This window comes from Salmo salar, chromosome ssa13 (genome assembly GCF_905237065.1).
Source record: "Salmo salar chromosome ssa13, Ssal_v3.1, whole genome shotgun sequence".
In the NCBI taxonomy this organism is placed as follows: domain Eukaryota; kingdom Metazoa; phylum Chordata; class Actinopteri; order Salmoniformes; family Salmonidae; genus Salmo; species Salmo salar.
The window spans coordinates 9126048-9147015 of NC_059454.1; the positions used below are offsets into that span (position 1 = coordinate 9126048).

At 41.1% G+C, this 20968-nt stretch overlaps 1 protein-coding gene across 9 annotated transcripts; it reads left to right on the top strand.

Moving 5' to 3' along the window:
• The first annotated feature begins 1514 nt into the window (after positions 1-1514).
• On the top strand, positions 1515-19555 carry LOC106566364 (nuclear transcription factor Y subunit alpha). 9 transcript variants are annotated; one of them, XM_014134302.2, is made up of 11 exons: positions 1715-2157; positions 2346-2430; positions 2638-2737; positions 3082-3165; positions 4156-4302; positions 4494-4670; positions 7850-8003; positions 8205-8359; positions 10271-10444; positions 14758-14868; positions 18201-19555. In XM_014134302.2, exons 3-11 carry the CDS (start codon positions 2660-2662, stop codon positions 18264-18266), a joined length of 1146 nt encoding a protein of 381 aa, XP_013989777.1. In that variant the 5' UTR covers positions 1715-2157; positions 2346-2430; positions 2638-2659; the 3' UTR covers positions 18267-19555. The 9 variants fall into 9 exon arrangements, with proteins under 9 accessions (XP_013989783.1, XP_013989778.1, XP_045548838.1 ...); XM_014134304.2 differs by having other exon boundaries at positions 1717-1971; XM_014134303.2 differs by lacking the exons at positions 1715-2157; positions 2346-2430 and adding an exon at positions 1516-1665.
• Positions 19556-20968: the final 1413 nt, after the last annotated feature.

Here is a 20968-nt window from a genome sequence, read left to right on the forward strand (position 1 = left end):
AAATGCATGCTCTTCAACCGATCGCTGCCTGCACCTGCCCGCCCGTCCAGCATCACTACTCTGGACGGTTCTGACTTAGAATATGTGGACAGGTATACCTAGGTATCTGGTTAGACTGTGAACTCTCCTTCCAGACTCAAATCAAACATCTCCAATCCAAAGTTAAATCTAGAATTGGCTTCCTATTTCGCAACAAAGCATCTTTCACTCATGCTGCCAAACATACCCTCGTAAAACTGACCATCCTTCCAATCCTCGACTTCGGCGATGTCATTTACAAAATAGCCTCCAATACCCTACTCAATAAATTGGATGCACTCTATCACAGTGCCATCCGTTTTGTCACCAAAGCCCCATATACTACCCACCATTGCGACCTGTACGCTCTCGTTGGCTGGCCCTCGCTTCATACTCGTCGCCAAACCCAATGGCTCCAGGTCATCTACAAGTCTCTGCTAGGTAAAGTCCCCACTTATCTCAGCTCACTGGTCACCATAGCAGCACCCACCTGTAGCATGCGCTCCTGCAGGTATATCTCACTGGTCACCCCCAAAGCCAATTCCTCCTTCAGCCACCTCTCCTTCCAGTTCTCTGCTGCCAATTTTCTTTTTTACATTCTACATTTTTGTCATTTAGCAGACGCTCTTAACCAGAGCAACTTACAGTAGTGAATGCATACATTTTTTCCATACTGGTACCCCGTGGGAATCGAACCCATAACCCTTGCGTTGCAAACACCATGCTCTACCAACTGAGCCACACGGGACCAATGACTGGAACGAACTACAAAAATCTCTAAAACTGGAAACACTTATCTCCCTCACTAGCTTTAAGCACCAGCTGTCAGAGCAGCTCACAGATCACTGCATCTGTACATAGCCCATCTATAATTTAGCCCAAACAACTACCTCTTCCCCTACTGTATTTATTTATTTTGCTTCTTTGCACCCCATTATTTATTTCTACTTTGCACTTTCTTCCACTGCAAATCTATCATTCCAGTGTTTTACTTGCTATATTGTATTTACTTCGCCACCATGGCCTTTTTTGCCTTTACCTCCCTTAACTCCCCTTTTTGCTCACTTTGTATATAGACTTATTTTTCACCTATATTATTGACTGTATGTTTGTTTTACTCCATGTGTAACTCTGTGTTGTTGTATGTGTCAAACTGCTTTGCTTTATCTTGGCCAGGTCGCAATTGTAAATGAGAACTTGTTCTCAACTTGCCTACCTGGTTAAATAAAGGTGAAATAAATAAAAATAAATAAAGAAATACAAATATTTAGCAATTACATTTACTTTTTGATACTTAAATAAATTTAAAACCAAATAATTTTAGACTTTTACTCAAGTAGTATTTTACTGGGTGACTTTCACTTGAGTCATTTTCTATTAAGGTATCCTTACTTTTACTCAAGTATGACAATTGGGTAGTTTTTCCACCACTGACAACCACAGGTATGACATTACATACTGAACCAATTGCATCATCTGTCGGGTTGTAGATCGGCCATCTTCGTCTTTCTTCGCCTCAACGATCACATGCATCTCTTCGACATCGCTGTTGTTTCATTTGCGCCATTTTGTCTGCTCACTTTGGTGATTGGGCTTTGGAACCCTGTACTGGAGCCAATCAGAGGGATACCGGACAGCGAAGAAACGGTAATAGAAGCCCTATGGTAGTTGTCAGCACGGATTGGTTTGTCATTGACCAACCAAATTACTAACTCTACAAAATACAGGAATCGAACGTTGAAGCAAATCAACGTTGTGTTTTTGAACTGTAACGATTTCAGTATGATTGTAGTACAACATAATCCTTGCTACATAACCGAGGCGAATGAGACAGATTTGCATGCTAAATGCAACGTTAGCTTTGAATACATCCAATAAATACTGTGCTGTTTTGTAGCTAGCTAATGTTATACGCAAATATTTATGCATTTTCAACATACTTCCGTTCTTTATGTGAGCATTTACAACCCACTGAGTTAACTTGCTAGCTAAGCTAACTAGCTAGTCAACTATCCAGCTAGCTAGTTACCTAATGTAATACCTGTGCCTTATCTCAAGCTAGCTGTGTAGCTAGCAACAGTAAAGCTAGCGAACAACAAAGAAAACAAAGCACACACTTCAAGATTTCCTTCAACAAATGTAACTTTAGCTAACATTTGTATTAATTTGCTACACGATGCACTATGTAGCCCATTTTATTAATTTCAAGAAATATTGTCCGTATCAAATGTTATTGGTCACATACAAATATTTAGCAGATGTTATTGCGGGTGTAGCGAAATGTTTGTACTCCAACTGAATGATATCTGATGATGTACCCGCCTCAGCTGAATCATTACATTGGGCTACAATCCTGAGGAACAACAACCGGAAAACACATGAACGCTTGTGTTCCACATGTCCGCTGAAATGGTGACTGTTTAGCTAGTCCAGCTAATGCCCAACAATCAATCATAGTATTTTTTCTGTTATATGTGGCTACAACAACCTCATACACCATTATTGCTTGTGTGACCCTTTGGGTTTGATATCCCAGCTTGTATTGGACTTTCCTTTGTAGGCCTAATTCGTCACGGCCTCTAATTTGATTGATCAAACTCTGTATTTTGACAATGACAGGAAGGACTGTGACTAACTGACCATGGAGTACACCACCGCCACCACCTCAACAGGGGAGCAGATAGTCGTGCAGACGTCCAATGGACAGATCCAACAACAGGTGAGTGGCAACGGTTCAACCTGAGCTGGTGAATCTCAACCAGACTTTACTGAGGTACAATACAATGTTGTTGAGTCTAGACTGAGAAGTGTCATTATAGGCAATTCATTTATATAAAATGATTAAATCCAACCTCTTGAGAATTCTGGGATGAGTTAACTGTAGCTGTACCTTGTTCCGTGTTCATTAGGCACTAAACGTCAGAAAACTGAATGAAACAGGGAGGGGCTACCTGGATTTAGGGGCTTGTTTTAAATAAGAAATGCTATTTTTTGTTTTCCGCTACAAAATGCTTTGAAACGGTTTCCAGTTGCGTGCCCTAATGAACATGACCTTGTCTGCAGACTCAGGGCACAATGACGGCTGTGCAGCTGCAGACCGAGGCGCCGGTATTGACGGCCTCTGGCCAGCAGGTGCAGACACTCCAGGTAGTGGTGTGACCGTCTGCCTATGTCACATTGTCACCCGGTCACAGTATTATATCGCACTGCATTAGTGTCACAGCGTACAGCATGCCTACCATGATTACCATGCCCCATCTCAGTGCTAGCTTCTCTAGAATGCTATCGCTGCTCTGAGTTGCATGTCCCCAGCTCAGTGACTGGTTTGACTGAGTCAGTCCGAGTCATCCATGAAGGTACTAGCAACAGTCTGAAACATCGGATTGACCATCATATTATGGCCATTTGCCAGAGTTTTTCACCATTGTTCATGCTATGATCCGCTTACACTGTCAACTGGTTCATGTGTTCATAATTTTATGTCCTAAAACAGGAATGACATTCTGTCTTAATGACATGCTTGGTGTTTTATCAGCGCTCTGGCTGTGACATGAAACTGCAGAGTTATAGTATACACTGAGTGTACAAAATATTATGAATACCTGCTCTTTCCATGACATAGACTGACCAGGTGAGTGCAGGTGAAAGCTATGATCCCTTATTGATGTCACTTGTTAAATCCACTTCAATCAGTGTAGATGAAGGGGAGGAGAAAGGTTAAAGAAGGATTTTTAATCCTTGAGACAATTGAGAAATAGATTGTGTATGTGTGCCATTCAGAGGGTAAATGGGCAAGACAAAAGATTTAAGCGGCTTTGAACGGGGTATGGTAGTAGGTGCCAGGCGCACCAGTTTGTGCCAAGAACGGCAATGCTTCTGGGTTTTTCACGCTCAACAGTTTCCCGTGTGTATCAAGAATGGTCCACCACCCAAAGGACATCCAGCCAACTTGACACAACTGTAGAAAGCATTGGAGTCAACATGAGCCTTTATCCCTGTGGAACGCTTTTGACACCTTGTAGAGTCCATGTCCCGACGGGGAAAAGGAAGGCATTCTTAATTATTTGTACACTCAATGTATATGATTATCTAGGAATGAATGTATCAACTTTAACCCACCCACCCACCCACCCACAGGTCCAAGGCCAGCCCCTAGTGGTGCAGGTGAGCGGAGGGCAGCTGATCACATCATCAGGGCAACCCATCATGGTGCAGGCTATGGGGGGGGGACAGGGACAGACCATCATGCAGGTGCCTGTGTCTGGAGGACAGGCACTACAACAGGTGAGGAATGGGATGAGAGGAAAACCATAGACATATAATTGCTAGAACCTATTCAATTCAATTAGAATGCTTTCAAAGTGCAGTGTTCTTAGAGTCTTTTCCCATTCTAGGAATCATATTTATTTGAGCCAGAGTCTGGAGTTGGAATGATATTATGAACACACTATCATCTGATTATGTTTCATTGTCAGATCCAGCTACAGGGTGGACAGCAGATCCAGCTGCAGAACGGTCAGACGATCCATCTAGGGGGACAGCAGATCCAGCTGCAGAACGGCCAGATGTTACAGCTAGGGGGACAGCAGGGTCAACCCCAACAGATCATCATCCAACAGCCACAACAAGCCATCACAGCCGGACAGAATCAGGTACACACACACACATATATATGACGTACACACACACATTCTGAAGAGGTATACACCTATACAGACTTCTGATGACACACTAACCATCAGCATTTGAGTCTAAATTAAAACATACTTTTAGTTCAACTTCCACATGATGAACTACGATGTAAGTTCAAATCTCTCATTTACACTGATTCATGGGTCAACTGATCCAGCTGCAGCAAGGCCACAGATGTTTAGCTTCAATCCTATGCAATATATACATTCGGTGTTCCGGTTGACCGTTAGATTGGGCAAAACGAGTGACCTAAGAGACTTTGAGCGTGATATGATCGTCAGTGCCAGGCGTGCCAGTTCCAGTATCTCAGAAACGTCTGGCCTCCTGGGCTTTTCACGCACGACAGTGTCTAGGGTTTACCGAGAATGTGGCGACAAACAAAAAAAACAGTCAGCGCCAGTCCTGTGGGTGAAAACAGCACGTTGATGAGAGGTCGAAGGAGAATGGCAAGAATCGTGCAAGTTAACGGGGGAAATATCGGAACGCACAACTGGTCGGTCCTTGTCAGTGACGGGCTATTCCAGCAGACGACCACACCGGGTTCCACTCCTATCAGCTACAAAACAAGAAGAGGCAGGTCCAGTTGGGCTCGCCATCACCAACGCTGGACAAATGAGGAGTGGAAAAACATCTCCTGGTCTGACAAATCCCGGATCCTGTGGCGTCCTGTTTGATGACAGTCAGGATTTGGTGTAAGCAGCATGAGTCCATGGCCCCATCCTGCCTGGTGTCAACGGTATAGGCTGGTGGCGGTGGTGTAATGGTGTGGGGAACGTTTCATTGGCACACGTTAGGTACCTTGATACAAATTGAGTAATATTTCCATGCCCTGAAGAATTCAGGCTGTTCTGTATGCAACGGGGGTTGGACCCGGTACTAGATTGTGTACCTAATAAACTGGCCACTGTGTGTGTGTGTGTGTGTGTGTGTGTGTGTGTGTGTGTGTGTACAGTGGCAAGAAAAAGTATTTGAACCCTTTGGACCAGGATTTCTGCATAAATTTATCATAAAATGTGATCTTATCTTCATCTAAGTCACAACAATAGACAAACACAGTCTACTTAAACTAATAACACAAAATATATGTTTTTATGTCTATTGAACACACCGTGTAAACATTCACAGTGCAGGGTGGACAAACTGTGAACCCTTGGATTTACTTCTGTGTTTTGGGTCATTGTCCTGTTGCATCACTCAACTTCTGTTGAATATCAATTCAGCAGGTAGCCTAGTGGTTAGAGCGTTACGCCAGTAACCGAAAGGTTGCTAGATCAAATCCCCGAGCTGACAAGGTAAAAATCTGTTGTTCTGCCCCTGAACAAGGCAGTTAACCCACTGTTCCTAGGCCGTCATTGTAAATAAGAATTTGTTCTTAACTGACTTGCCTACTTAAATAAAGGTTAAATAAATAAAACAATTGAAAATTGCGGACAGATAGCCTTACATTCTACTGCAAATGTTTTGATAAACTTGAATTAATTTTCCCGTCGATGATAGCAAGCTGTCCTGGCCCTGAGGCAGCAAAGCAGCCCCAAACCATGATGCTCCCCCCACCATACTTTACATTTGGGATGAGATTTTGATGTTGATGTGCTGTGCCTTTTTATCTCCACACATAGTGTTGTGTGTTCCTTCCTCAACAGAGATGTTAGCATGTTCCAGATATTTCTGTAAGTCTTTAGCTGACACTCTAGGATCCTTCTTAACCTCATTGAGCATTCTGCGCTGTGCTCTTGCAGTCATCTTTGCAGGACAGCCACTCCTAGGGAGAGTAGCAACAGTGCTGAACTTTCTCCATTTATAGACAATTTGTCTTACTGTGGACTGATGAACATCAAGGCTTTTAGAGATACTTTTGTAACCCTTTCCAGCTTTATGAAAGTCAACAATTCTTAATCTTAGGTCTTCTGAGATCTCTTTTGTTTGAGGCATGGTTCACATCAGGCAATGCTTCTTATGAATAGCAAACTCAAATTTGGTGATTATTTTTTTTTTTATATATATATATATTTTTTTTTATGGGGCAGGGCAGCTCTAACCAACATGTCCAATCTCGTCTCATTGATTGGAATCCAGGTTAGCTGACTCCTGACTCCAATTAGCTTTTGGAGAAGTCATTAGCCTAGGTGTTCATATACTTTTTTCAACCTACACTGTGAATGTTTAAATTATGTATTCAATATAGACAAGAAAAATACAACAATTTGTGTGTTATTAGTTTAAGCACACTGTATTTGTCTATTGTTGTCAAATTTGATGACCAATTTATACAGAAATCCAGGTAATTCCAAAGGGTTGAACTACTTTTTCTTGCCACTGTATATACCTTTCAAAGGGCAAAATCCCCCTTGTTGGTTCAGTCTGATAGATAGGATTTTTACATACATACATACATACATACATACATACATACCCGTGGACTATATATATATATATATTATTATATATATATTATTATATTCTATATTTCTTAATTCCTTTCTATTTATTTTTGGGATTTGCGTATTGTTAGGTATTACTGCACTGTTGGAGCTAGGAACACAAGCATTTAGTTAGGTATTACTGCACTGTTGGAGCTGGGAACACAAGCATTTAGTTAGATATTACTGTTGGAGCTAGGAACACAAGCATTTAGTTAGATATTACTGCACTGTTGGAGCTAGGAACACAAGCATTTAGTTAGATATTACTGTTGGAGCTGGGAACACAAGCATTTAATTAGATATTACTGCACTGTTGGAGCTAGGAACACAAGCATTTAGTTAGATATTACTGCACTGTTGGAGCTAGGAACACAAGCATTTAGTTAGATACTACCGCACTGTTGGAGCTAGGAACTCAAGCATTTAGCTACTCCCACGAAAACATCTGCAAAATATGTCTACGCGACCATTAACATTGTATTTAGATTTTTTATTATATTTTATAGCATTAAGGAGATAGATCAGGGGTAAGCGCCTGCGATAGACTAGTGTCCTGTCCCTGTACTGATACATCAAGCTGCCTCACGCTACATAAACAAAATATATGCTCCTGCTCCTATGAGCCGTTGTGGCTCGCACAAGCCAAGGCTCATGCAAGGCTACTTACTTTACTTGTCGCCATACTCTCTATAACCTAGTCCTGTGTGCTCCTATAGGGCCAGCAGATCCAGTTGCAGCAGGGCCAGCAGATCCAGTTGCAGCAGGGCCAGCAGATTCAGTTGCAGCAGGGCCAGCAGCTTGCGCAGACGGCTGATGGACAGACCATCGTCTACCAGCCAGTCAACGCAGATGGCACCGTCCTGCAACAGGGTATGTTTACAGTATGGCCACACACACACACACACACCGACATGCTTGGACGCACACTTGCCAACACACACACACACACACACACACACACACACACACACACACACACACACACACACACACACACACACACACACACACACACACACACAAACAAATAAAATGTGGAAGGTGGTGGTTAAGAAGGCCTTTTCTCCCCAGGAATGATCACAATCCCAGCAGGCAGCCTGGCGGGGGCCCAAATGGTACAGACAGGGGGTGCCAACACCACCACTACCAACAGTGGACAGCAGGGCACTGTGACCGTCACCCTGCCAGTCTCAGGCAACATGATGAACGCTGGTGGCATGGTCATGGTAAGGCCCCAACCAGAGATACCCAGATATCTTATTACCTAGATCACTGAGGGGGTTGGGGCACGGTGTGTTAGTACCTGGTTAGTATAGAGCCTGTAGTGTGTTAGTACCTGGTTATTACAGAGGCTGTAGTGGGTTAGTACCTGGTTATTACAGAGCCTGTAGTGGGTTACTACCTGGTTATTACAGAGCCTGTAGTGTGTTAGTACCTGGTTATTACAGAGGCTGTAGTGTGTTAGTACCTGGTTATTACAGAGCCTGTAGTGGGTTAGTACCTGGTTATTACAGAGCCTGTAGTGGGTTAGTACCTGGTTATTACAGAGCCTGTAGTGGGTTAGTACCTGGTTATTACAGAGGCTGTAGTGGGTTAGTACCTGGTTATTACAGAGGCTGTAGTGGGTTAGTACCTGGTTATTACAGAGCCTGTAGTGGGTTAGTACCTGGTTATTACAGAGCCTGTAGTGGGTTACTACCTGGTTATTACAGAGCCTGTAGTGGGTTAGTACCTGGTTATTACAGAGCCTGTAGTGGGTTAGTACCTGGTTATTACAGAGCCTGTAGTGGGTTAGTACCTGGTTATTACAGAGCCTGTAGTGGGTTAGTACCTGGTTATTACAGAGCCTGTAGTGGGTTAGTACCTGGTTATTACAGAGCCTGTAGTGGGTTAGTACCTGGTTATTACAGAGGCTGTAGTGGGTTAGTACCTGGTTATTACAGAGCCTGTAGTGGGTTAGTACCTGGTTATTACAGAGGCTGTAGTGGGTTAGTACCTGGTTATTACAGAGGCTGTAGTGGGTTAGTACCTGGTTATTACAGAGCCTGTAGTGGGTTACTACCTGGTTATTACAGAGCCTGTAGTGGGTTAGTACCTGGTTATTACAGAGCCTGTAGTGGGTTAGTACCTGGTTATTACAGAGCCTGTAGTGGGTTAGTACCTGGTTATTACAGAGTCTGTAGTGGGTTAGTACCTGGTTATTACAGAGGCTGTAGTGGGTTACTACCTGGTTAGTATAGAGCCTGTAGTGGGTTAGTACCTGGTTATTACAGAGCCTGTAGTGGGTTAGTACCTGGTTATTACAGAGCCTGTAGTGGGTTAGTACCTGGTTATTACAGAGCCTGTAGTGGGTTAGTACCTGGTTATTACAGAGCCTGTAGTGGGTTAGTACCTGGTTATTACAGAGCCTGTAGTGGGTTAGTACCTGGTTATTACAGAGGCTGTAGTGGGTTAGTACCTGGTTAGTACAGAGGCTGTAGTGGGTTAGTACCTGGTTATTACAGAGCCTGTAGTGGGTTAGTACCTGGTTATTACAGAGCCTGTAGTGGGTTAGTACCTGGTTATTACAGAGCCTGTAGTGGGTTAGTACCTGGTTATTACAGAGCCTGTAGTGGGTTAGTACCTGGTTATTACAGAGCCTGTAGTGGGTTAGTACCTGGTTATTACAGAGCCTGTAGTGGGTTAGTACCTGGTTATTACAGAGCCTGTAGTGGGTTAGTACCTGGTTATTACAGAGCCTGTAGTGGGTTAGTACCTGGTTATTACAGAGCCTGTAGTGGGTTAGTACCTGGTTAGTATAGAGGCTGTAGTGGGTTAGTATCTGGTTAGTATAGAGGCTGTAGTGGGTTAGTACCTGGTTAGTACAGAGACTGTAGTGGTTTAGTACCTAGACTCAGTGAGGTCATATAATTAAATATTACACAATAGTTTACCTCTGTGGTATGGGGTGTTTGATCAGAAATAATTGTTGCAAATTAGCCTCGGTCAGACCCAAACACACACACACAGCGATCAGTGTATTTGTTAGTCAGATAGTCTATGCAGTGTCTCTCGTTCTCCCCCCCACTCTCTCTATCCTTCTCTCCTCTTTTCCAGAGGCTCTAACTAGTATGTCTATTTTTCTCTCTCCCTGCTAGATGATGCCTAGTGGGGGTGCGGTTCCTGCTATGCAGCGTATCCCTCTACCTGGGGCTGAGATGTTAGAGGAGGAACCTCTGTACGTCAACGCTAAACAGTACCATCGCATCCTGAAGAGAAGACAGGCCCGCGCCAAGCTGGAGGCAGAGGGCAAGATCCCCAAGGAGAGGAGGGTGAGTAGCCTGGGTTAGGGTTAGTGTGTGACGACAGGCCCGAGCCGAGCTAGAGGAAGCGGGCAAGATCCCCAAGGAGTGGAGGGTGATTAGCTTAGCCTCTGTCTTTCTGAAGGGCTGTCACTATGGAGAATGGGAATTGATAATGTCCTGCTGCTGCTGGACTGAGAACATATCTTAGTGTTGTTAGTAGGGCTATACAGCTAAATTATTTAATACTTTAACAACTTTACCTCCCAGATTGTTCAAATTAGTTGTGGTTAGGGGTATAACCGTACACGTATTCATACATAAACGATTTGTACGGGACCTCCTGTGAGCCCGAATGAATACATGGGGAAAAAAAAAATAATTTTTAGGCCCATTCCGAGTAAATCTGAGCTGAAAATCATTTCAGGCTATTCTGTTAAAACAACTACAGCCAATCACACGTTGTAATAGAATGTATAAAATGTCCTTTTTGTGAGGCGCAGCCGGGAACTAGTTCTGTACGATGGAATCCCTGTGGCTCAGTTGGTAGAGCATGGTGTTTGCAACGCCAGCATGGTGTGTGCAACGCCAGGGTTGTGGGTTTGATTCCCACGGGGGGCCAGTACAAAAAAATAAAAAATGCATGAAATTAAATGTATGAAATGTATGCATTCACTACTGTAAGTCGCTCTGGATAAGAGCGTCTGCTAAATGACTAAAATGTAAATGTACAATGGTGAGTGGTGGGGTTGATAAACCAGGAGGATTCTCTATTGTTTAAATCTCCAGTTTGGTAACATTTAGGCTTCCCAGCAGATTACAACGGTGACGGACAGAGAGTGTATGTCTACATTGCTCAACGAGTATAGCCTATGCGGCTGCCAAACACCTCAAATATGTTGACACATTTATGCTGACATCACATCAATATATTGGAGCAAGACAGAAACGTAAAGAAACAACAACACATTCCTCAGCATTCAAGCAGACCCTTGACCGGGCCAAAATAGGGCTGTGTCGTACACAGTATTTTACTATATACCGGTATTGATGCATGGATTGGTTTGAGTTTTTACTTTACATTCTATAACTCTATTTCAATGTTTGGTTTGTTAAATGTGATACACAACTTCGGCGCATATAATGTCAGTTTTAATAGTTTACCCCTTTTGCTTACTTGAGGCATCTCTCTCCCTCTCCTCCTGCATGCCGCTAACAATACCAAGCCCTATCACTCAAGGAGAGAGCAGTTGTTCAACGACGGATTCACAAGCACTTTCTTGCTGTTCACTGCATGGTTAGATGGATGCAACAATGTTGGTGACATGCTGCTTTCCACAAGCATTCTATACACGATTTAAGCAATAAGATACCTCGGGGGTTTGTGGTATATGGCCAATATACCATGGCTAAGGGCTGTTCTTAGGCACAACGTATTGCGGAGTCCCTGGACACAGCCCCAACCTGTGGTATATTGGTCATATACCACAAACCCCTGAGGTGCCTTATTGCTATTATAAACGGGTTACCAATGTTATTATTGCAGTAAAAATAAATGTTTTGTTATACGGTCTGATATACCACGGCTGTCAGCCAATCAGCATTCAGGATGAGTCTAATCCTGGATGCTGATTGTTTAAAATCGCATTCCAGCCGGTGTCTATTCCACAAGTTATCAAATCAAACTTTATTTGTCACATGCACCGAATACAACAAGTGTAGACTTTACCGTGAAATGCTTACTTACAAGCCCTTAACCAACAGTGCAGTTCAAGAAGAGTTAACAAAATATTTACCAAGTAGACAAAAATAAAAAGTCATAATAAAAAAGTAACACAATAAGAATAACAATAATGAGGTTATATACAGGGGGCACCGGTACCGGGGTACCTGCTAAATCTATGACATTGAAAATGCCTATTTACTCTGTTCCATCTGACTGCTCAATCCACTGTCTCATCAGCCCAGCCAGGCAATTTATAAACTTGATCTCCACTATAAAAAGCATCTAGACATTATCTCACATTTCTTTTAGACTAACATTTGGTTTTCAACAGCAGAGATCTGTAATAACCTTGCTGTCTGCCTCTCTGACATTTGCAACATTGTTTCAATATTGAATTTCAATCTCCAGCTGTCCCATGGTAATGAACATGTTGGGAAGAGACAGACATGCTGGCAGATTTTCTCAGGCAGTCGAAATCATGAATCAGCATAATTTGTATGGCTATATACGAAGAAATGTTTATAGAAAAACACGAAATGCAGCTAGTTTGCTGTCTTTCCAGCTTTAGTTTGAAGTTCTTGTGTTAGCTGTGTAGTTGGATATTTCTTCTGAACAGTGAGTGGCCTGGTGAGAGCAAATGTTCAATGCAAGGTGAAATGGCACATTGTTATGGATGTATACCAAACAAATCACTAGAAAACAGCTTAAACAAACTATATTTATAATTGTCAAGAAATGTAATGGCCTTCCAAGCCTCTCGGGTTTTGTTCTATTTTTTTTTTTATTATTCGCAGCTACTTTGCTGTTATTCTGGTTTGTCGTGAATGTGTTAGCCGAAGTTGGCTAGCTACCAAACAAGGGATAAAAACGTTGCCGGCCACCATGGCAACGGAACAATGAGAAGGAAAGACTGGTCGCGTCCATAGATGTAGAACAAATAGACATAACGACTGGGTCACTTATCTGGAAAACGGCTTGGGTAGCAACCCTACATTTGTGTTGGGACTATATCTCGTGAAAGGATGAAATATTATGAATAAATTAATACAAAATAATGTTTTAATTCAAATGTTTCAATCGTTATTTGAATATGTTGGTAACTCGTTGTCTGAGTGATAATTGTCACTGAATTATACCATTGGCTTGAAGGACATTCTAGAGCGTGTATTATTTCCCTATAACCCACAGTATATTTGCACGGTAGAATTCAATGGCGATGTGGACATGTAAGAATGAACTATGTTTAAGCTGCTTTTGAAAGCAGACGTCAAATTGAAAACATTATTGGCATTTGTTGAATTCGATTTTCATAATAGCAAGCTATAGGACTGATGGTTTGGTTAGCTAAACTAGCAAGTCTGTTTGGTTACCAAGGCAACTACTGTAGCTAACTAGTAAACTTGCTAGCTACTTCAGTGGATGTTGATCACGTTTTTATTTTTATTTTTTGCGTTAAATGTGTTAAATTATAGCCATTGTATAAAAGGCATAATCAACCCGGGGCTCTATGCGGTTTTCTGGAAAAGAATGCAACTCCGTGGAAGGTCAGTTCCAGTCCGCTAACGTGTTGTGGGACGCGCAGCCCCTCGTTGATTATCTCTTATGTATCGTGTATCTTACTGTCTGCAAACTACCATCTGTTAGTTTGTCTTTTCTTAGCAACGTGTTGCTAAAGCTATTGTGTTTTATATTTTTTATTTGCGCCAATTCTCAGTGGTTGTGAATAGGGGGTTTCAGCACCTTGTGAAAGGCCTCGAACCACGTTACTAGCTTCCCTCTTGCACCCATTTCAGAAAATAAATAGTACCCGCTCTATATAAGCAAACCAAAGCCGAAGTTTTCAATGAATTGGCGATGCACCCAGTGTTGCGCTTACTTAAAGGCCCAGTGCAGTCAAAAACATGATTTGCCTATGTTTTGTATATATTTCTACACTGTTTGGTTGGAATAATACTGCGAAATTGTAAAAAAATTATGATAATGCCCTTTTATTTATTAATGCTACTGTTTTTTTTTTATTGTTATTATTTTTTACCCTCCCTCTCTTCCCAATTTCAATCTTGTCTCATCGCTGCAACTCTAGTGGGAAACTGACTATCATCCTGAGCACCCACTTCTCACATATGGGGACCTCTGATGTCACCTACTAAGAAAATGGCCTCTATAACAGCATTGTTGGCAGTTAAATGCAACAACAAAACAGTATTTATAAAAACCAATCTATAAATGGAGTTTTTGAACTCTACAATTTGTTTACAAGCATGATAGCTGTACTTTTAGTTTATTAGCCAATCATTGTTCCTCAACGAGTTAAAATCACATGAATTCAACTTGTATTTATGACTTTATGGTAAATTCCCACCCCCCGCATGGTTACGAACACAGCATCATAGTGGAAACTTGAGAGGCCCAAAATAGCAATCCGGTAACAACAGACAATGCAAGGAACATTGTGAATGGCATTTATTTTCCCCGCTGTACTGAAACTGAACCGTGACTCTAAAACCGCAATACGTACCGAACTGTGGTTTTGGTGAACCGTTACAACCCTAGTTTTTAGTGACTAACACCTCTCTCTCTCTCTCTCTCTCTCCCTATCTATCTATCTATCTGACAGAAATATCTGCATGAGTCCCGTCACCGCCACGCCATGCAGCGCAAGAGGGGAGACGGAGGACGCTTCTTTTCTCCCAAGGAGAGGGAGGAGATGGCCCTGGCCCTGGCCCAGGTAGGAGAGCTGGAGAGGGGGAACCAAAAGCAGAAATTGAGGAGGGGATTGTTAGAGCTCCTACTGGCTGCCTCAATCTGCCTCCTCCCCATAACCACCATTATATAATTTGAAGTGAAGAGTCCTTACTAAGTTCTTCAGGCTATATACAATACACATAAACCCAGGGATACAGACAACAATTCACTGGTGCCAATACGTTTTTTAGTTGGTGGCACTAGCCCATGATTTAGCGTCACAATAGAAACAAATTCAATGTCATTCCAGTCCCTCCAGGATTCTGCGATTGCAATTTTTAGGAAAATCACAAATTCCCCTTATATTATGCAAGGGCTTGTTAATTTGACCAATCACTGCTCCCGAGAGGTGCAGTGGTCTAAGGCACTGCATCGCAGTACTAGAGGCGTCACTACAGACCCTGGTTAGATTCCGGGCTGTATCACAACCGGAATCAAGTCATGGTTCAATCAAGCCACATGTCAATTTTCACAACAAATTCAACAAAATCGTTGCATATTGCCATGCAAAATGTCATAATAGCCACAGCAAATTCAAGCATCACAAAAATCCCTGCAAAATTCAGTGCTTTATTAAAGGTGCCACTATACAGACATCATTCCGCTATTTCCTGTTTGCAAAAATTTGAATAGTTTGCCTAATTTCAGTTTGTGACAAAAAAAAGCAAATATACTGTAGAGAATCAGTGTACCATCTAAACTGCTGTAAAATATATTTTCCATAACCAAAAATATTGTATTTTCAGCTGTTTGAAACTGGTGTTCAAAAAATAAATGTAAGAACGGGAAGCATAGAAACATAGCACATAGAACAGATCTACCGCTTCTTTAAAAAAGGTTTTGTCCTGAAAACAAAGTATTATGTTAAAAAGTGTTACATATTGCAGCTTTAAGAGGTGTATTAGACTACTGAAAAGGTATTCAATAAGTTTCATCTAAAATGTTATGATTCAAAATATTTTGATGTGCAACCTAATACAGTTACTGTTATACTTTGCTGTTAAAATAGGGCTGCAGTCAGCATGCCAATTGCATTTCCCTCACAACTTGAGACATCTGTGGCATTGTTTTGTGTGACAAAAGTGCACATTTTAGAGTGGCCTCATGCTGTTTAATCAGCTTCTTGATGTCACACATGTCAGTTGGATGGATTAACTTGGCAAAGGAGAAATGCTCACTAACAGCGACGTAAACAAATTTGTTGCCAAATTTTGAGAGAAATAAAGCGTGGTATTTATTTCAGATCATGGGACCAACACTTTTACATATTCCGTTTATACCTTTTGTTCAGTGTAATTTGTAAACATTTCAATAAACATAATTCCACTTTAACATTATGGTGTATTTTGTGTAGGCTAGTGAATAAAAAAAATCTTAATTTGATCAATTTTAAGTTCAGGCTGTAACATAACAAAATGTAGAAAATCTTGGGGTGCGAATACTTTCTGAAGACACTGTAGGTGGAATCTTATTCAAAATGATTCTACAGCTGTGATGGCGACCAAAGGGGATTCCACCAGGTATTAACTTTGGGCTGTGAAGACATATGCTACGAAGAAAGCTTTTAATGGTTTTATAAATAAATAAAAAGTCAAACTTTTTTTTTATTTGTATTTTTTTACTTTGAAAATGTGGAGTAGGTTGTGTAGATCAGTAAAAAACGAAACAAATCAAATGTATTCCCTTTTGAGATGAAATTTTGAGGCATTGATGACTGTGTAATGGGTGTATAGACATTAACCTCTATGGGCTAGGTGGTGCCGTGGTGCACTCCATCAACAGCAGGTGCATTTCAAGAGCGGCAAATTTGAATCCAAATAAATGTCAAAATTCAAATTTTTCAAACATATAACTATTTTACACCCTTTGAAAGATAAACATCTCCTTAATCTAACCACGTTTTACGATTTCAAAAAGGTTTTACGGCGAAAGCATAAATTTAGAGTATGTTAGGACAGTACATTTACAAGAGTTGTGTGTAATGTTGTGCCAATTCAAAGACAGGCGTCACCAAAACCATAAAATCAGCTAAAATTATGCACTAACCTTTTACAATCTCCAACAGATGACACTCCTAGGACATTGTGTTAGACAATGCATGCATTTTTAGTTCTATCAAGTTCATATTTATATCCAAAAACAGCGTTTTACTGTGGCGTTGATGTTCAGGAAATCGTTTCCCTCCAATAACCGGCATTCAAGTCAGCACCACAAATTAAATAATTAAAATTAGAAAACATTGGTAAAATATTATATTGTCATTTAAAGAATTATAGATTTACATCTCTTGAACGCAATCAACTTGCCAGATTTAAAAATAACCTTACTGGGAAATCACACTTTGCAATAATCTGAGCACTGCGCCCAGAAAAATACGCGTTGCGATACAGACTAGCCGCCATGTTGGGGAGATCTAAAATCGAAAATACTATGTAAATAATCCATTACCTTTGATTCTCTTCATCAGATGTCACTTCCAGGTATCACAGGTCCATAACGAATGTAGTTTTGTTCAAAAAAGCTCATCATTTATGTCCAAAAATCTCCGTCTTGTTAGCACATGATCTAAGCCCGCCGGACTTCACTTCATGAACGAGGGGAAAAAAATATATTTACGTTCGTTCAAACATGTCAAACGTTGTATAGCATAAATCATTAGGGCCTTTTTTAACCAGAACATGAATAATATTCAAGGTGGACCGAATGCATTCTCTTTTATAACGTATTGGAACGAGGGTACCCAACATGAACTCGCGCGCCAGGTGTCTAATGGGCCATCATCGTTCCATGGCTCTTGTTCGGTCAGATCTCCCTCCAGAAGACTCAAAACACTTTGTAAAGGCTGGTGACATCTAGTGGAAGCAATAGGAAGTGCCAAAATATTCCTCAGCCCCTGTGTTTTTCAATGGCATAGGTTTAAAGGTAATACAACACATCAGGTATCCACTTCCTGTCAGAAAATGTCTCAGGGTTTTGCCTGCCAAATGAGTTCTGTTATACTCACAGACACCATTCAAACAGTTTTAGAAACTTTAGGGTGTTTTCTATCCATATATAATAAGTATATGCATATTCTAGTTACTGGGTAGGATTAGTAACCAGATTAAATCGGGTACATTTTTTTATCCAGCCGTGCAAATACTGCCCCCTAGCCCTAACAGGTTAACTAGCGACATGTTTTTGGTTGCATGTGTTGACTGGTATCCTACACCTCTCTCTCTCTCTCTCTCTCTCTCTCTCTCTCTCTCTCTCTCTCTCTCTCTCTCTCTCTCTCTCTCTCTCTCTCTCTCTCTCTCTCTCTCTCTCTCTCCGTAGCAACAGGCAGAGCTGGCCGCCCAGGCAGCAGAAGACTCTGTAGCCCAGATGGTCCGTGTTTCGTAGCATTCTACACCCCGACAATGTCTTCCTCCGTATATACACACCTCTCGCTAGGCTTGGCCGATATACCGTATACCAGGGTATTTCCAAATACCGACAGTATGATTTTCAATACAGTTAAAAAATATATATATAATAATATTTTTGTTCGGGGGTGCGTGCTACACCACTGCTTAGAAATCTAAAATGTGTCAAATAAATGATATCCTGGTCAGGGCTCCAGCTATGCATTTGGTTTGCTAACTTGCTCGCTAAGTGGCTAGATGTCAAGATCAAGCTTCTTGGTTACTGCAAAGACAGTCAATCCCATCCTGGATCAAGAACCCTCAACCTTCTTGCCTAAATTGTTTATTGTGTAATTATATATTAATAGCTCCCCTTATGTGCATTTCCAGTAATACCCGATATGGTACAGAAACGGTGTGACATTATGAAAATCTTGATACTGCCCAACCTTACCCCTCGCCCATATAAGGCTCTGCCGGTATTCTATGACTGGGATTTCTCCATGATGAGTCGCTATGAATGAACTTTAACCCTTGACCTTTTACTGGAACTGTTGTGCTGTGTCCTGGAAACCAATACTAAGGTTACAACTATGAGATGTTTTACCTTCATAAAACCCTGGTCGATGACTTCATGTTTGCTAAAGCAGTCATAACTGATGGTAGTTAGTTGCAGAATACATTTCGTTGGTCTTACAGGAGCTTATTTTTTTGGTGTATTTTACTGAAGCAAAGACTGTTTACAAATTCAGCTGTAGGAGTCAAAACGATGGTAGTTATTTTTGCCCTGTATGTATCTTTTTTGTTGAAACAAGATAGAAGCCTTGGTCCATAGGAATTCTCAACTCAGATATTGACATACTAAATGAAAATGGATATTTGTTAGAATGTTTTTGGAAGCACTTCTCGTAGAAAAACATAGAGGACAATTGGAATTTCAGTTTACTTCCTGAATTGAAATGGAGTTGACCCCAACACTACTTTTCAGAAGGGTTTTCAATATCCAGTCCCCAGTTGTTTGTACAGGGAATGTATTTTATACAACCTTCTTCATGATAAAAACTAGATGTTTGTTGTGAGATAGACAGCACATGTATGTTGCATTGATGTCTGATTACCCATGTACTTTGTCTGTTTAGCTCTATGGGGATCTTTATTTGAAAAGTACTTTTTATATTCTTCTGATTCTGAAGGACAATACATTTTATTTTTTGTGATTTACAACATTGTTTGACTGTGAACTCTTGTGTAACAATCTGTGAATTAAATTGTATTAGGTTCACTTTGTTTTTTTTCTACTTCTGGGTGTTTTATTGATTGTATTTCTAGGGTGTGTGGGGGTGTGTGTGTGTTCATATTTTTTTTTTTATTCGGATCCCCATTAGCCGATGCCAATGGCAACAGCTTGTCATACTGGGGTCTGACAAATAACGAAAAAGATATTACAGACAAAATATTTTAAAAACATTAAAATGTAGTGTGTGTGTGTGCATGCATCTATCAGTTTCACATATATGTCAGTACATACACACAACAAATAGGTCACATTATGTTTTTTGAAACCAGGTTTGCTGTTCACTGGCGGTATATAGGATGGAAGGGAGTTCCATGCACTCATGGCTCTGTATAATACTGTATGTTTCCTTGAATTTGTTCTGGACCTGGGGACTGTGAAAAGGCCCCTGGTGGCATGTCTGGTGTGGCAAGTGGGTGTGTCAGTGCTGTGTGTAAGTGGAACATGCAACAATTTGGAATTTCCAAATCATTGTATCTTATAAAACAAGAAGTGATGCAGTCAGTCTCTCCTCAACTCTTAGCCAAGAGAGACTGACATGATTACAATGAAGAGCAAAACATGCCACTGTTCTGGGCCAGCTGCAGCTTAACTAGGACTTTCTTTGCAGCACTTGACCATATGACTGGACAATAATCAAGATAAGATAAAACTAGAGCCTGCAGGACTTGCTTTGTGGAGTGTGGTGTCAAAAAAGCAGAGCATCTCTTTATTACAGACAGACCTCTCCCCATCTTTACAACCATTGAATCTATATGTTTTGACCATGACCATTTACAATCCAAGGTGACACCAAGTAATTTAGTCTCCTCAAAAGTCACACCATTCATTACCAGATTCAGCTGAGGTCTAGAACTTAGGAAATGATTTGTACCAAATACAATGCTCTTAGTTTTTTTTACTGGCCACCCATTCCAAAACAGACTGCAACTCTTTAAGGGTTTCAGTGACTTCATTAGCTGTGGTTGCTGATGCGTATATAGTTGAACCATAAGCATACATGAACACACATGCTTTGTTTAATGCCAGTGGCATGTCATTTGTAAAAATAGAAAAGAGTAGAGTACCTAGAGAGCTGCCTTGCGGTACACCACACTTTACATGTTTGACATTAGAGAAGCTTCCATTGAAGAAATCCCTCTGAGTTCTATTAGATAGATGGCTCTGAATACACGATATGGCAGAGGTTGAAAAGCCATAACACAAAAGTTTTCTCAACAAAAGGTTATGGTCAATAATATCAAAGGCTGCATTGAAATCTAACAGTACAGCTCCCACAATCGTATTATTATTAAGTTCTTTCAAACAAGCATTATTCATTTGTGTTGTTAGAACCAGTAAAGGCTGCTTTATCACTCTTGGGTAGTGGAATGACTTTGGCTTCCCTCCAGGCCTGAGGACAAAGA